Below are 18,342 nucleotides of genomic sequence, written 5' to 3'. Positions count from 1 at the left end.
GCCCGATTTGGGGCTCGATCCCAGGACCCTGGGGTCATGACCTGAGCTGAAGGCAGACGCCCAACCATCTGAGCCACCCAGGCGCCCCCTTCAGATCTTTTTTTTTTAATACAAGCATTTAAAGCTATACCTTTTCTTCTAGGCACTGTTTTAGCTGCACTGACAAATTTTGTTATATATTTCACTATAACTCAGAATTCCCTAATTTTTTAAAATTTAAAATTTTTTAAAACCACAGATTATTTTACACATGTGTTGTTTATTTTTCAAATATTGGTGTTTTCCTAAGTATCTAAGTATCTAACTCCTAATTTAATTCTCTTCTGGTCAGACAATATGCTGTATGATTTCAAACCTTTTCAATTTATTGACACTAGTTTTAGGGATTAGCACATGATTCAATCCTGTTGAATAGAACATATACCCTCAAAATGAATGTATATTCTTCATTTGTTGGAAACAGAGTTTTATAAATATCAATGAGGTCAAGGTAGTTGATAGTAAATGAACTAAATTTTTTGTCTAGTTATTTTGTCAGTTGTTAGGAGAGGTATTCAAACATTTAACTATAATTTTGTATTTACTTCTCTCTTTAATTCTATCAATATTTGCTCCATTTATTTTAAAGCTCGTAGGTTATATACCTAAAGTTGTTATCATTATATATCACTTATCATTGTTATATATTCCTGAAGTATTGACTCTTTTATAATTTTATCATTATCAAATGTCTGTATATAGTGAGACTGGCTATAATGGGAAAAGAGGATGGTTAAGAAGCAAATGGTATGGGTAAATTTCCAAATAACTAAGTGCTACCTGAGTTTAAAGTTGTCATTTTCTAAAGCATATAATATCTGAATGCTGATGAAACTTAAATCTCTGAAAAAAAACCAAGACCCTGACTCTTCTGGGTTTGAACACTTGGAGAAAAACTTATATAAACTATTTGAATATATACTTGTTTAACAGGTATCAGTGAAAAACTGTTGTAATGATAAAAGGATTTTTCATATCATGGTGAAGTATTATACCTATAGTTAATAAAGATGTTGGCTTCTATGTTCTCTGTTGAATCAATTAAAAAAATTCAATTGCAGAATGATCCATCAGTGTTTCCAGTAATACCACTACACCAGTTTCCTTTTAATGGCTCATCAGTTATGGGATTGCCACATAAGTAATATGAGGAGACTCATTTAGCAACATATTATTACATCATCTTAACATGAAGCAAGGCCCATCAGGCATTATTAAATTAGACTGAATTTTGTAGAATGTCAGCAGCATTTTATGTACGTTAATAGGAGAGTTAATGTTCCTTTGGGAATTATGTTGAAGAAAAATGGTTTCAAAGTGGTGTTTGGATATAATTTTGCAGTCACTGTTTACATTTCCTTCTATTATCATTGTGTGGTTAAGATTTTTATGTCACTTGTGAATAAGTAAGACAAAATGGCAGCCAATTTTTGTTTTAGTGTATTGTCTTCTCTGACCCCTGCTAACAAATACTGTCCGGAATACAGGTTTTTCTTTGAATAAGAGTGATACATCTTTTTTAACTCTTGAATATCCTGAGTTTACTATTTAGGCTTCAAACCAGCTGGTGTCATCCATTATAATTTTGTCTAGCAACTGCAGCATAGTGAGAGCTAAGTAACAATAATAAATAGCAAGGCCATTGTTCCTTTCACAGTGAGGAATTCTTTTACTTGTTTTAAGAGCCCTCCTATCTTCACTGATGCCATTTGTCTTTGCTGCAGTAAAATCTCTCCTCTGTGCTGAATTTTGGGCTTCCTCTTTGGGGCTCAGGCATTGGTTTTGTGAATTCTTTACAAATAAATCTTTCCCTCACTTGAATACCTTTACATTTCTTGTATATAGCAATGTTGTTATTTTACATTTAATACATCCCGGTAATGTTGTTTCTCTTTTCCAAAGGCCTGCCTGATCTCTCCAAAATGTTATACACAATTGTTAAACAGTGATCTTACAGTTTCTTCCTTTTTTATACTCTGTAGATGCTTACATTTGACATATAGAGAAGCACTGGGTTTCTCAAAGTATAATCCCCAGTCCATGTGAATTAGCATCATCTGGGGCACTTGTTTAAAATATAAATCCACCCCCCCAAAATATATATATACATAAATTCCCAGGTCCCTCCTCAACCAAAGAAATTAAAATGAAAGGGTAGTAAGGGCATAGACTAGGAACCTGAGACTGTTATGCTGTGGTATAGTTACAACATAGTTAAAAGCATCAACCCTGTGTTTAGAAGGTTTACCACTTGCTAGATGCATGCCCTTGAGCATGTTACTTAATACCTCTGGAGAGCATCCATTTTCCAATCTGAAAAATGGGTGTTAAAAGGATTAAATGTAATCATGTTTAATTCAACGCCCGGCTCAGTTCTCAGTAATTGGTAGTAACTGTTATTACAGTGTTATGTATCTAGGTTTATTTTTTTTTTAAGATTTTATTTATTTATTTGACAGAGAGAGACACAGCGAGAGAGGGAACACAAGCAGGGGAACTGGGAGAGGGAGAAGCAGGCTTCCCACTGAGCAAGGAGCCAGACGTGGGGCTCGATCCCAGGACCCTGGGATCATGACCTGAGCTGAAGGCAGACGCTTAACGACTGAGCCACCCAGGCACCCCTGTATCTAGGTTTAAAATAAATGTTTTCTGATATGAGAATTAAATCTAGTATTGTACATCTCAAACTAATATAACACTGTATGTTAATTATACTGGAATTAAAAAAACAAAAATCATGAGAAGAAAGGAGTTAACTCTGGTATAAACACATATTAATCTTTGAAAAACTGTTAAGATTTGTCTTTTCAAAACTTGAGAATTATATAAATAGAGCTTACCACTGATCCTAACTAAATAACAATACCTTTGCGAAGGGAGTATAAAAAATGTAAGTGGGAACTCATTAATATAAGCATTAACTGATATATTAGATGCAGCTGTAGTTTCTAAGAGCTTACAATCATTTTTCCCTCAAGTTTAGCAATAGTGTTAACATTAGACCAGTGGCTCTCAAACCTTTTGGTTTCTTAAAAATAATATTAAGGATTCAAAATAGCTTCTGTGAAGTTTATCTCAGGAATGCAAGGATGATTTAACATACCAAAGAAAATCATTGCAAGTTACCCTATTACAGTACCACTATTGGGCACTGTTTCAACTCATCCTCTGCTCTGGCATTTATCCATGTGTGCTCCCTACATGCACACACTTCCCAATCTATGTACAGAGGATGGTGAGAATAAAGGAGGAAAGAATTGCTTGAGTTATGAGTTACTGGCCTGTGATAGGGTTGTGCTAAGGATTTTCTCTCGTTTCCCAAAGCCAAGTGAGAACTCCAAGAGATTCAATAAGGGGCATTTCATGGAATAATAATAATGACCTTTTCCAATGATACTGTGAATATAATGACTTGAATAAATAATGCAAAAAAACCCAAACAAACCCCAAAACAAAACAGCTTTTGTTTTGTAGGTTATATGAATGGAAAAAAAATTAAATGTGGATTTATTTTGTAAAATGCTTTCACAAGTACATGGAACTTAACCTTCAGAGACCTATAAAGTAGAAGCAAAACTGCTAATTCTATTTTTCAAATGAGGAAATCAATGCAGAGATGGGAAATGACTTGTCTTAGGACCGTCGGTCAGTAATTTGTAAAGATGGGATTTGAACCTAGGTCTTCTGACTCTGAATGGCACAATTACAGGATATATATTAAATGGAGTAGTACCGTTAGAATGAGAATTAAAATTGGCTCACATGCCCATGTCTAAAATTAGGGCAGACCTCATGAAAGGCATGTAGACAGCAGAAAACAAATTGTATACATTCTTCCTTTCTATTCTTTTTGGCTTGATTCTGATGGGAATCTAGAGGTGAACTGAGTGTTCAGGATATGGGGGAAAAGGCAGAGAAGATGGCCATTAGTAAAAATATAACATGCTACGGAATATGGAAGAATTGAAATGATGTTTCCAAGTCAAAGAGACTTTTGGAAGCCTAAAGAATTGGTTAGAGTGTAGGACTGAAATGAAAATACTTAGACCATCAGTAAGTTTAACATTACAGGATAGAAAAGCCACACAAAGCAATTGTATGTTCTTCACGTAATATATCAGCAGCTCTGTTCTTTTTATGAGGAAATATGCAAAAATCATTTTCAGAAATGATATAAGAATTTTGGTAAGGGGTAGGAAGGTAATTATTACTTTGCTTCCAGTTAAAATGGAGTTGAGTTATGAAAATCTTTGATGATAGAGAAAGACAAGTCTGGTGAATTGGGGAAGAGAAACCATTTTAAGCAGAGGGAGAAGAAAATATGTTTAGTAACTAAAATCTTACCACATTTAGTCACACATTAAAGGCACAAATAATGGTGAAATCGGATAAATTTCTACCTCATCAAAGCCTTTATTTATGGGTTAAAAATGATCTCACTTTTGTATTTATTAAACTTACTTGACAGCCTGGTAATCCGGTGTCTCTGCTGTACAGGGAAAATGAGCCTCTCTCTGACGTTTTCCCTATAAAACAAAGAAAATAACTATATACAAAAATCCTCATTTATTGACAATCAATTCAACTTCCAGACCATTCATAGTAATTATATTGTGATTTGGAAGTACAGAGAATAAATCAGAAACAAGAAGATAAAATCCAATAAATAAAATTTAAAAATCTTACTATCATTCTAATCTTAACAAATTCTGACTTTCATAGACTAGCATGTATTTTATTAAATACTTTCCATTGTGAAAAACCAAAAAAATATTCAAAATAATGGAAAAGAATAGATATCTATATAGCCAACAGTACGATCTACTCAGTAGGGAGAATAATGTTTTCCCATATTTGCTTCAGACTGAATATTTCTCCTTCTCTTCTCTCTCTCAGAAATTACAAGTGTGGATACAGCTCAATTCTCACCCCAGACCACACGATAACCATTAGCAAAAGGTTAGTATATATGATTCCCATGTATGTTTTGAAACTTTTAATATATATTCATGCACTCAAACAATATACATTACTGTTTGTGTTTAATACATTTAAACAGATGGGATTATATAGTACCTACACCCTTTGAAATGTGCATTTCCATGCAATATTATGCTTTTGAGATACATGTTAATAATAGACACCTAGTTCATTCATTTATACTGCTATAAAATGTCCCATTATACAAATAAAACTACAGTTGATCTATTCCCCTACTGAGAAATAGACTGTTCCTAGTTTTTTTGTTATCAGGAAGAATGGTGAAACATGTATCCTCACACATGTGTTATACATACACGTAAGACTTTCTTTAGACACAGAGAAGTGGAACTGCTGGATTAAAGGATGCACACTTTCAACTTTCTCTGTATTGCTTTACTATTCTCTGAAGTCATCATGTCAATTTATATTCCCAGAAATGTGTAAGAATTCCTTTTGGGACTATTACCAGCAGTTCCAAAGTTGGATGGTTAAATGTCAGAAATGGTATGAGCCAGTTCTAGAGGGAGAGTAGATGTCCCACAGTGCTGATAATGACAGAAGTTCTTACTTGCTTTTCAACATATTGTTCAGTAAAGTAAATTTACAAGTATTATATAGGTTTTAATAAACAGTCTCTCACAAACATATATGTTGCTCAAAAAGATTTCTGTAAACATCACAGTTTGATGTTAATATCAAAGATGGAGACACAGATAAGCAATGACAATGGCAGAGCTCTTTTTCTCCATTCCAAGGTAAAAACAGTAACAATCTAATTAAATCTGACCAGTTATCCAAAATATTTAAAATTATTGAGGCTATATGAACTTCTCCATAATTGCATATTATACATTGAGGTATTAGCTTGTGATTATATAAAAATGTATAGTTTATTAATTTTTTTAAAACTCCACACATAGATGGGATGCTCAAAATTATTTACTGATAGAGTGCATAAAATTTAAAAAAACTTGGGAGATGCAGACACTAATATTTGATTACTTTCATTGACGTCTATATTCCACAGTGGCCAACTGATGTAAAATCTTGCTACTCTAAATTTGGCACGTACTGACTCCTTAGATATACAAAATAATCCTTGTAATAACAAAGCTAGTTATTAGAAAATACTGTAATAACTCGGGGTATAATTTTAGAGCCCATTAGGACATTATAGCACATATCTTAAAAAGCACTTACTGGCTATTAGTGATGAAGCACATATTTCAGGTAAAGTCATGACAACACATAAAAATACATATTTATGAGAAAAGGTTAATTAATGTGGTCTATTTGCCTCACAGTCTCACCATTAAGCAGTATGTTCTACATAAAGAGCTTTAATTTGCAACATATACATATGGAATAAAAAGGAAAAAAACCTGTAACTCTCAAAGGATATATCTTTCACAAGTAAGACTGCTTATAAGAGTCAAGATGATCTGTGGGGATTTTGGACTCTACCCTTCTACTCTTGGAATCCAACCTCACAAAACCATGAAAAGATTGTACTTTTACAATTGTGACACACACACACACTATTCCTGTGCCTCATCAAAATGGATCAGAAATCCTGCTGAACCAAGAAGATGGCAGAGACTGAAGGGAAATGCCAAATCAGAAGGACTGGCAGACAAATTATTGAGGGAAAATAAAGAACAGCACACATTTATGGTTTGAAAGTATTACTTTATTCATCAAATAAACAAGTTTATGAGATATTAAAAATCATTCTCAGTACATCTTTTTTTTTTTTTTCTAAAGTAGAAGCCCAGCGTGAGTTTGAACTCATGACTCAGATCAAGACCTGAGCTGAGACCAAGAGCTGGACGCTTAACCGACTGAGCCACCCAGCCGCCCCTAACGTGTCTTCAATTTTAAGAAAATACCACCTTTAAAAACAAATCATGTTCCATATACTTGGCAGGACAGAGACTATATTAACATTTTATTTTATTTTTATTTTTTTAAGATTTTATTAATTTGACAGAGAGAAACACAGCGAGAGAAGGAACACAAGCAGGGAGAGTGGGAGAGGGAGAAGTGGGCTTCCCGCTGAGCAGGGAAGACTATATTTGTCTTTCATCACAATATACCATCAACTTATTATTGGTTGAAATACTCAATAGGCCCTTTCTACCTTGCAAATTCCTCTTCCTGAAACGTTCAATAACTAATGAAGACTTAAAGCTAAACAACATGGTCTGTTTTATTTTCACTCAACCGTACCAGAGTAAGAAACTTTTTTTTTTTTCAATTGTTGAGGTAGGAAAGGGAACAAAGTAAGAGATCAATATCAGCGCTATTTTTAGTAAAGTTCAGCTTTCAAATACAATTTTAATTATCTGTGTGGAGGTTACTAGTTATTTAAGAAAACTAAGTTTTTAAACCCACTTTCCTGTGTCTATTAAAATTCCTAAATTTCTTCCTTTACAAGGATATTCAAAGAGAGAATGAAAACTAACTTAACATAAACTAAAAACATTACAGAGTAAAAATTTCTTCTGAAATGTAAAGTTGATAGCTTGTTTTTAAAATGATCCTTAACCTATTCAAATGAGATTTTGAAATGTAAATACATTTTCATTTCACTTTTCATTTATTAGGAACTAGTTATTTCTGAGGGACTTAGAAATTTGGTTACTCTTTATATATAATGCATACTCAGTCTGAGATTTAGAAGACATTTATCTTTAATTCTTTCAAAATTACTCTTTACAAGAACTATTTTCATGAATTAGAATGAGTCTCTAAGTCTATTTTATCTCAGGTGTCTGACAAATAACAGCTTTGGCTACTGTATTATGGTTTTCTACTAAGTATTATATATGAATGCTATACATAGATAATTTTAATACATGTCAAATGAACACGGCTGAGTCACTGTTAGTATCTAACTTCCCTTGAATGGTGAGGGATCCAGAAACCAGATCAGCTAAAAGAATCAAGATGTTAGCCTAGAGAGGAGAGGATCTGGGAGAAGTGCAATCTCTGTACTTGCACAACTATCATGCTAAGATGGAATCAAGAATACACTGTCTGGTCTTAGTGAAGAGATTTAGGAACAAAGGATAAAAGTAAAGAGATGCATTCTTTTACCTTGTTATGAGAAAGAACGCTCAGAAAACAGAATTTCCAAGAGTAAAATAAAACCTGTGCAGAAAATTATATGATATTCCTGGTATTCTTATTAGTAAGGAGATTTGTGGAACAATTAGCTCTTTTGTTGTGGATTTATTTATTAATGCAGTGGGAAACTGAACAGACATTTTGGCAACCAAGTTCCCACTAGTAAATCACAGTGAGTTCGTGTTTATTGGACAGCTGGGTATTTTACAATGAAATGGCCATTCAAGTATTTTGCCCACTTTTTTACTTTTGGACTGTCATTTACTTGTTGATTTGTGGAGTTCTCTATGTATTTTTGATACAAGACCTTTTATTGTCTCTATGTAAATATTTTCTGTAGGTTGCCTTTTCACTCTCTTAATAGTGTCTTTTGATAAACAGAAATTCTTCATTTTAATATTGGCTAATTTGTCCATTTTTTGTTGTGTGTACTGTTTAAAAAAAATCTCTGCCTATTTCAAAGTTACAAATCTATTTTTCCATGTTTTCTTCTGAAAGCTTTATTGTTTGTCTTTCACATTTAAACCTGAATTTGATTTCTGTGTAGGTTGGTGGCTGGGGGGAGAGGGGTCAAGGTACATTTTTTCCACAGATACCCAACTGACTTCAGTATTATTTACTGAAAAGATGCTCTATGTCTAAAAAGTATCACCATGGCTGCTTGTGAAAATAAATTACAGGAGAACAAGTGCGGAAGCAGGTAGACCAATTAGAAGACTACTAGACTACTGAAATAATCCAAATGAATTAGAACACTACTAAAATAATCCAGATGAAAGCCAATGGTGGCTTTAAAATTCTTCCAATTCACTGAGGTAGGTACTATTAAGTCCCCATTTCACTAACAAGGAGAAATAATTTGCCCAAGGTCACAGAATTAATAAGTAGCCAAAAGAACCAGAATGCAGGGCTATCTGACCCCAGTTTTTTGTTTTTTTTTTTAAGATTTTTTATTATTTATTTGACACAGAGAGAGTGAGAGAGACAGAGAGCAAGCACAAGCAGGGGGAATGGCAGGTAGGGAAGCAGGCTCCCTGCTGAGCAAGGTGCCCTATGCGGGACTCGATTCCAGGACCCCAGGATCATGACCTGAGCCGAAGGCAGCCGCTTAACCGACTGAGCCACCCAGGCGCCCCCTGACCCCAAATTCTTAATGGCATACTATACTGCACTGTTTTCCAGTGGAGGTTTAGGACACAGTTCCCATATTCAGATCATATATGTACACATTTGGTGGAGCCCAAATATAGTATAGGAATTTTTCTCTATTTAGCCCTCCAAGCAGCCTCTACCAATCAAATGATATGGCGCTATCTATTCCTGCTGAAGAGAGAGATGGATGACAAATCATCCCCAAGATGATTGGCAGCAAAACCCAACTATTCCAAAGACTGGTTCTAGATATAGAACATGGTCAGTTATGCTTGTTTCACTCACAAGTAACTGCCATTCTTTCCAGTTCTTGCAAAGGGCACATGTTGATGTCTTTCTTACTTCAAGTGACTTTTAGAAAAGTATTTATTCTGATCTTGTTTTTCTGGATCTCAGTTTCCTAATCTGTCAAATGAACAAGTTGGACAAGATCAGAGGGGGCACAACAGCATCCTGAGAGGCTGGGACCAATGTAGGGATTTGTTTTTGTGTATATCTTTAAAACAATTTAACATATTTAATTGCTGAGCCATGAAAATGCACCTTGCAAAACTCCTACTTCAGGGAATGTAAGTGACCGAGGGCTCCTGCTGCCATGCTCTGAAATGATTGCCTCTGCACTGAGGCCCACTCGCATCCAACATGCTTGGACAGAGTACCTTGGGGAAACTAAAGCACATTTCTTCCCAGGAGACATGGCATTCCTATGTTGACTAACTTTGGCTTGAGGACTCCTAGGCTGCTTTGCTGAACCCTCCTGATAGTGCACAGCAGTCCAGAACTCTTCCACTCTCCTTCACTCTTGAGACTGCTGTGGGCAAGGTGACAGAAACTTGGATTTGCTGACTAGCTATTATGTGTAAGGCACTGTGAGAGACGCTTTACTTACACTGCTGGTACCACTGCCACTTGTATTCTTCTTCCTACTAGAAATCCTGTTAATACCAAGGAGTGATTGAAGGAAGCTGATAACAGGTACAAGATATGATAGTAAAATTGCAAGATCTCCTGTAGATCTCAATCTACTGGCTGTAGAAACATGCCCCGTAATACTCTCCTGGCTGTATGTGCTCTTTTCCTACCAACTCAAAATAATGTTTTCATGAGGAAATGGCCAGACACAGAGATATTATAGAAGATACAGATGGCTCAGCATTTATTTCTGCAGTGGTCTAGTGAATACCTGAAAATTTACAACTAACTGAAGTTTAGTAATTTTAGTGAATATATACTACTCAAGAAGTAATTGTTGACTTCATGAATAATAGCACAAATTAGAACAAATAGTTTTCCTATTTGTCTGAAAGTCAGTATCGTTTCAATGTTCATTTTTTTAAGGCTTACGGAACTGCATTCATAAATTCAAATTCATCATCTATTACATAAAAAACCCCCATGTGTTATATTTTAAGTGATGCACTAGACTAGTTTTTTTTAAAGACTTAACCTAGAAAAAGAATCCTTCGATGTTTCAAAAAAGTTACCTCGATCAACATTACTGTGTTTCAAACTGAAATATTCTAATACATATAAATCATGAGAACTTTTCCAGATTTAGTTTCCAGAGGAACAATACGAAATCCCTACATAGGCCAATCTAAATATTTGGGCACAAATCTATTTAAATAAGATCACAGTTTTATAAGCAGACTGTCTTCCTCCCCCTTAGGTATCTTTGAAAAATCATTATTTACCTAACGTCTTTGCTCATGGAGAATCTTTTCCTCTTTTTTTTTTGTGGATGAACACTACCAGAAGTTTCATACAATTTCAATCACACTAACCACTTGGAGAAACATACAAACACACTATCCTACAAAGTGGGGAAATCTGTAATGCCATTTGGTATGTAGCAGAGCAGAGACCTAGGATTCTGGTTCCTGGATTCATCTCTTGGCTGTTGCTTCTCTCCACTGAGTGAACTAGGCAAGTTACAAGTCAGTTAACATCAATGCCTCCACTCACTCTTTTAGGAAAATCAACTCAGTAGCATGTACCTCACACAGGCCTGCACAGTTTAATTAATGCTTATAAAGTACTTGGAAATTCTTTTCTGAAAGAACCAAGGCCAATGCTAACTATTAGTATTACTGACTTCATTTTCGTAGCAATCTGTTCAAACTTACACACAAAAAATCCAGAAAGGATCTCAAACTAACAGATTTTTTTTAAAGGAGAGAAAAGAGAGAGAGAGGGTTTTTAACATAAATGCCTGCCTATTTTCTTCACAACAATTTGTTTAAGTATTATTGGCTAACATTTGTGCCAAGCACGCTGCTGGCTACATTGAAGATATTTAAATATCCAGTGCCAACAAGCACAGCTGCTGGACTCTCTATGCCCTCCTCTTGTTCACTACATGCCAAATTACTCACACAGCTATGAATGATGAGGCAGCAGCACAGGAAAGTGCCAAGTGTGTGTGAGATTAGTGATAAACCAGAGGATCCCTATAGAGGTCAGTGATTAGCAAGTTCCCAGTTGTAAGCACTTTTCTAACCCAGCCTTTATCTCATCACTTATTCCATCCAAACCCTGCACCAATTTCCTGTGACAGGCATCAGAACTGTAAGCAGCTTCCTAATCAATAATTCCTGCAGAATTGCTATAAAGTATCTCATTATCCTTGATAAGACCACACAGTCAGACCTATATTGAACAGGCTTTAGAAATGACTTCTTGAGACTAAAACCTGAGATGAAATAGTCCAGGTTGCAAACATTCACCAATCCAGCTATTTTTCCTCATGCTCTCCACTCCCTCCCTAAAATCAGATTCACACGTTAAATATAAACACATAGACAAGGATGAGGAGGTTTGTACAAAACAGTTTCTCTGCCTTTCAGACATTAGAATGCCCAGGGAGAACGTTAAAATGCAGAATTCAATATGAGGGGGTGTGGTGGGTAGGTAGGTACAAAACAGGAATGAATGAACAGAGCAGAATAAGATTTTGATCAATTTCAGTCATTTATCAAAACTTTCTGGACCATTTTATGGCTTAATTTTGCCACATATAGAATATATAACAAGGTATTCATTACAGGTAGGTCAAAATCTAAACTGTGCTTCTCTGAGACTTTTTAGTTAATAACTGCATTTTCTAAATTGTCCCTGAACACATATTTACATCCATATTGCATTGTTGCTTTTCCTTAGGTTCAGAATTTAAGTGTTTTCTCACTTAATGTCTCCATACTTCCCTAACCACATGTTGTTTAGAACTTAGAAACAAAGACATTTCATTTTTACAGCAAGCCAAAAGATTATAGAACTAGGAATTATCTCTTCATCTTTGGTTGCATTTCAGGATAAAATATGGTGAATGCATATTCTCTAGAAATAATCAACTTTTGTATCTTAATGTTTATCCCATTCTTAAATAAAAAAGGATATGAAATTATTCAGTTGATGTTTTATAACTTTCTAGGGACTAAAATAAACTGAGCAATCTTCAACACCTTAATCTTAGTTTATTCCCTTTGCCCCAAAATAAAGAAAAAAAGAAAATCAGGTAAAAGTTATATCAACAAATAATTTGGAAGGGGGAAGAGAGGGGAGCATATTTTCAAACTGTCTTGGTAATCACACACTTCCTTCTGGCATACTGTTTCCACCAAATGCTTGTATAGATGCTTCTTTCAGAAATTTCTTGCATCATACAATGATAAAGAGCACATTAAGCTCATTATTGTTAATTCCTGTGATTTTTCTCACAACTTTTTGTATTTTGGCTGTTTAATTTAAATCATTACCTTACTAGGCAAGGTCAATGTCTGAGTCTGTTCTTTATGGCGCTTGGGGACCAGAAGGCAGATGCCACTTGTTCAGGGAACACTGGTCTGGAATTCTAGACTTGTTTTGTTTGCACGCCAGGGACAGATTCTGCTCTAAGCCTCTATCAATGGCATACAGCCACATGGAGGCAGAGACAGTATAAGAAAACGTGCTCCAAAATAGTAGATAATAAATGATTGTTAATTAGCTAGTTTCCCTTGACAGCAATAACTGGAATAGAAAGAAAGGAACTAATCAATGGAACTGCTACCATTCACCAACTATCTGGTCAGAAACAGGGTAGTGAAATGAAAAAGCATGCGAATGAAGAGTCAGAAGAGTCTATTCCTGTCTCTGCTATGAAGCAGCTGTGTGAAACAGGTAAGTTGTTAAACCTCCCCAGGCCTCAGTTTCTTCATCTGGAGAATGGGATGGGGTAGAGCAAATTTGGATTGGGTGATCTCTTTCTGTCTTAATAGCCCATGAAATTGACATCCCCATCTATTTTTGCTATTAAGCACCCCGCTTCTGACAGAATGTAAATCTGGGCACCACCAATAGAAAGAGGAAGAAGACAAACAGCTAAAAAATATAAGGACTTTTGCAGAATGGCTAAAATCAACAACACAAAAACAACAGGTGTTGGAGAAAGCAGAACCTTCTTGCACTGTTGGTGGGAATGCAAACTGATGCAGTCACTCTGTCCCACAGTATGGAGGTTCCTCAAAAAGTTAAATAGAACAACCCTACAATCCAGCAACTGCATTAGCAGGTATTTACCCAAAGAATATAAAAATACTAATTCAAAGGGATACATGCACCCCGATTTTTATAACAGCATTATCTGCAATAGCCAAGTTATGGAAATGGCCCAAGTGTCCATTGACTGATGAATGGATAAAGATACGGTATATATGTACAATGGAGTATTACTCAGCCATCAAAAAGAGTGAAATCTTGCCATTTTCCAACAATGTGGATGGAGCTAGACTGTATTATGCTAAGTGAAGTAAGTCAGAAAAAGACAAATACCGTATGATTTCACTCATATGTGGAATTTAAGAAACAAACCAAAGAGCAAATGGGGGAAAAAAAAAGAGGCAAACTAAGAAACAGACCCTTAACTACAGAGAACAAACTGATGGTTACCAGAAGGGAGGTTGGTGGGGGGATGGGTTAAACAGGTGATGGGATTAAAGAAATGCACTTATTGTGATGAGCACCGGGTGATGTGTGCAAGTTTTGAATCACTATACTATACACCAGAAACTAATATTACACTGTATGTTAACTAACTGTAATTAAAAAAAAAACAACTTTAAAAGACATAGGGACTTTTGGAATAATGATGTACAGTCATAAAAATGAAGTGTATAAGCATTTCATCATGTTTGCTTAATACATTTTGAAATATTTAATATGGTATGTTGAATATGGCAAATTAAAGTCAGTATACTTAGTTACCAAGATTTCATTCTAGTCATATTAAGAAAAACTCTAGGGCGCCTGGGTGGCTCAGTTGGTTAAGCGACTGCCTTCGGCTCAGGTCATGATCCTGGAGTCCCGGAATCGAGTCCCGCATCGGGCTCCCTGCTCAGCGGGGGGTCTACTTCTCCCTCTGCCCTCTTCCCTCTCGTGCTCTCTGTCTCTCATTCTCTTTCTCTCAAATAAATAAATAAAATCTTTAAAAAAAAAAGAAAAACTCTAAATGTTCTAAGTTTCTCACTGGGGCTCAACATCCTCCACCTATATAATAATGCAGAAAATATACTTTGTACACCATAGAAAATATACAAATACAGAGCAAATGAAAGGAGACTATTTTATTTTGTTGAAACAGATGGAGAATGCCCAAAAGAGAGTCTTAAATCCCCTCTGTGTTCTAAGATTTAAATAAGATTCTTGCTACAAAATAGGTACTCTGGGGGTAAAATATGAGACATTCAGTTTTCATTGTGTGGCCTCCAGTATTGCATGCAATTTACTGCCATCCTACCGTTGCAATCTGAAAAATAGGTAAAGGCTACCCTTGAGTGCTCAATGGGTTATAATTCAAAATTCATTTGTGAGTCATGCATAACTCAAAATAATCTATTTACATACCAACTCATTATAAATGGCTATACAAATCAGTTTAAATCATAGTGTAAAATATTTGTGTAAAATATCTGTGTAAAGTATTTGTGGAAGGGAGGAATGAAGAAACTAAAGAATAAAAGAGGAAAAGAAGAATATCTGTAATAATAAAATTAGGGAGGAGGCATGGGGAAGTGATTATGAACAGAGATTCTGGATGTTGACAAACTGGGTTTAAATTCCCACTCTGCTTCTTACTAAGATTATTACCTGACCTCAGTGTCCCTTAGTTGCTTCAACTGTGGAATGGGATAATAACAGTTTCATCTCACTGGTTTTTTGTGAGGATAAAATGTGCTGACATATAAAATGCTTAGAAAAAAATGAAAAACACAAGGCCTAATTAGATATTAGTTATTACTTTTAAGGGAAATATACATTTTTAAAACATTTTATTTATTTGAGAGAGAGAAGCAGGGGGAGAGGGAGAAGCAGATTTCCCGCTGAGCAGGTAGCCCAATATAGGGCTCGATCCCAGGACCCAGAGATCATGACCTGAGCTGAAGGCAGACGCTTAACCAGCTGAACCAACCAGGCGCCCCTTAAATGAAATATATGTATATATATATATTTTTTAAAGATTTTATTTATTTATTTGAGAGAGAGAGAATGAGAGAGAGCACATGAGAGGGGGGAGGGTCAGAGGGAGAAGCAGACTCCCTGCTGAGCAGAGAGCCCGATGCGGGACTCGATCCAGGGACTCCAGGATCATGACCTGAGCCGAAGGCAGTCGCTTAACCAACTGAGCCACCCAGGCGCCCTTAAATGAAATATATTGACCAGAAGATCCATATATGTGCATCTTGAATATCAGTGTTTGATGAAAAAGGCTTAAATAGAGGAAAAAAAGAAAGTAGATTCCAGGGAAATAATTTAAAGGAAACCTTTGGATACTCCCCAAGGTTTTAGAATTCTTTATACCTTCCATTTCATTAAATTTCATTAAAGGTTGATGGCCTCCCTCTTCCCTTAGCATTAATAGTGGGTCTATCTCTAGCACTACTTGTAGACTTAGCCACAAACAAGTTTCTGTTCCCAATTCAAATAAAGAGAAAGATTTACCAAAGAAAGCATGCATGACTTGGAAAAGGTGGGTAAGGGATCTGAAGAGAAATGAAGGTATAAAAGACAATCTAAAATGAATTTTAACAGAATTATAGATTCTGTAATAGAGAGGGAACAGAATAGATAGGCTTGGGTGTTAGGATTCTTAACCTGCCTATTCCTTTTTTCCCCACAGGCTACTTTGGGTCTGATGGTTTTTTTTTTTTTTTTAAAGATATTATTTATTTGACAGAGAGAGACACAGCGAGAGAGGGAACACAAGCAGGGGGAGTGGGAGAGAGAGAAGCAGGCCTTCCGCGGAGCAGGGAGCCCGATGTGGGGCTCGATCCCAGGACCCTGGGACCATGACCTGGGCCGAAGGCTGACACTTAACGACTGAGCCACCCAGGCGCCCTGGGTCTGATGGTTCTAAGCCACTGGGTTCAATACAGCTTGGTTGTTGTCTAAAGCTCATGGGGGAACTAGGAGCAGACCATCTTTATTAGATAAAAAGAAGGTGTTACACTGTGTAAATAGATGTTGTGATGTTCACTATTTAAATATTTTCATTTATGGGGGTGCCTGGCAGGCTTAGTAAGTGAAGTGTATGACTCTTGAATCTGAGGGTTGTGAGTTTGAGCCCCACATTATGTGTAGAGAGTACTTAAAATCTTTTTTTTTTTAAAGATTTTATTTATTTCAGCGAGAGAGACAGTGAGACAGAGAGTGCAAGCATGAGTTAGGGGGGAGGGGCAGAGGGAGAAACAGACTCCCTGCTGAGCAGAGAGCCTGATGCTGGGCTTGATCTCAGGTCGCGGAGATCATGACCTGAGCTGAAGGCAGACGCTTACCTGACTGAGCCACCCAGGCTCCCCTAAAAATCGTATCTTTTAAAAAAATAAAAAAATAATAAATGCTTCATCTGGGGAAGAATCTGTAAGTACACACCACTGGAAAATAGAGAATAAAAGGTAAAAAGCTATTTTTTTTTCAGTCTCGTTACCCTGTGTGCTTCATTTTGACTATTACATTTAATGCAATTATTGATATGGTTGGATCTACCATTTGTTAGATGTTTTCTATTTGTCTCATCTGTTCTTTATTTCCTTTTCAGACTGCTTTTGGATTGAGTATTCCATTTAGTCTCCCCTACTGGCTTTTATTTATTAGTGTTTGCCCTCAATTTACAAAATTTATCTTTAATTAACAGGATCTACCTTTAAGTAATTATGTAACAGTGTAAGAATCTTTCAACAGTATACTTCAAATACCCTCCCTCCATCCTTTGGGTTAATGTTGTCACACATTTTACTTTCATATATTTATGTACCCCACATACAGTGTTACTATTTTTGTTTATAAATTTATTTTATAGTGTAATTAAAAATGAGGAAACATGGGGTGCCTGGGTGGCTCAGTTGGTTAAGCATCTACCTTTGGCTCAGGTCATGATCTCAGGGTCCTGGGACTGAGCCCCACTTGGGGCTCCCTGCTCAGTAGTGAGCATGCTTCTCCCTCTCCCTCTGTCCCCCCCCTCGCTTGTGCTCTCTCTCTTGCGTGTTTGCTCTCAAAGAAATAAAAATCTTAAAAACAAAACAAAATGAGATAATGTGTCTTTTATAGTTTCATTTTTACATTATCTGAAGCTCTCATTTCTTTTTATAGATGAGCAGTTGGCATACTATGACCCATGAACCAAAGCTGGTCTGTTTCCTGTTTTTGTAAATAAAGTTTTACTGAAACACAACCACACCCACTTGTTTATATATCATCTATGGCTGCTTTGGGGCTATAATGGTGGGGTTGAGTAGTTGTGACAGAGATTATCTGAACTACAAAGCTTCTGGGCCATTACAGAAAAAAATCTGCTGAGTCCTGATGTAGATCCAAGTTTCTGTCTAGTGTCACATTCCCTCCGCCTAAAGAATTCTATTTAAAGAATTCTATTTAATAGTTACTGTACCTCAAGTCTGCTGGGGATGTTCTCTCAGCTTTCTGTGTATCTGAAAAAGTCTCTGCCCGCATTAAAAAATTTTTTTTCAATGAATATATAATTCTGGGTTGACAGTTTTTTTTTTTTTT

General features: G+C 36.0%; 1 protein-coding gene across 6 annotated transcripts in view; it reads right to left on the bottom strand.

The window, feature by feature from the left end:
* TCF12 (transcription factor 12) overlaps positions 1 to 18,342 on the bottom strand; it is a 352,686-nt gene that overhangs the window by 101,489 nt on the left and 232,855 nt on the right. For all 6 annotated transcript variants that reach the window (XM_081831136.1, XM_081831138.1, XM_081831134.1 and 3 more), the window contains exon 6: positions 4,501 to 4,565. In XM_081831136.1, the coding sequence (XP_081687262.1) occupies positions 4,501 to 4,565 (65 nt within the window). The remainder of the gene's footprint in view (positions 1 to 4,500; positions 4,566 to 18,342) is intronic.

Source organism: Leptonychotes weddellii, chromosome 9 (genome assembly GCF_054177405.1).
Source record: "Leptonychotes weddellii isolate Sample4059 chromosome 9, ASM5417740v2, whole genome shotgun sequence".
Lineage (NCBI taxonomy): Eukaryota > Metazoa > Chordata > Mammalia > Carnivora > Phocidae > Leptonychotes > Leptonychotes weddellii.
The sequence above is the reverse complement of the archived record's forward strand: the minus strand, read 5'-3'. Positions and strand labels throughout refer to the sequence as shown.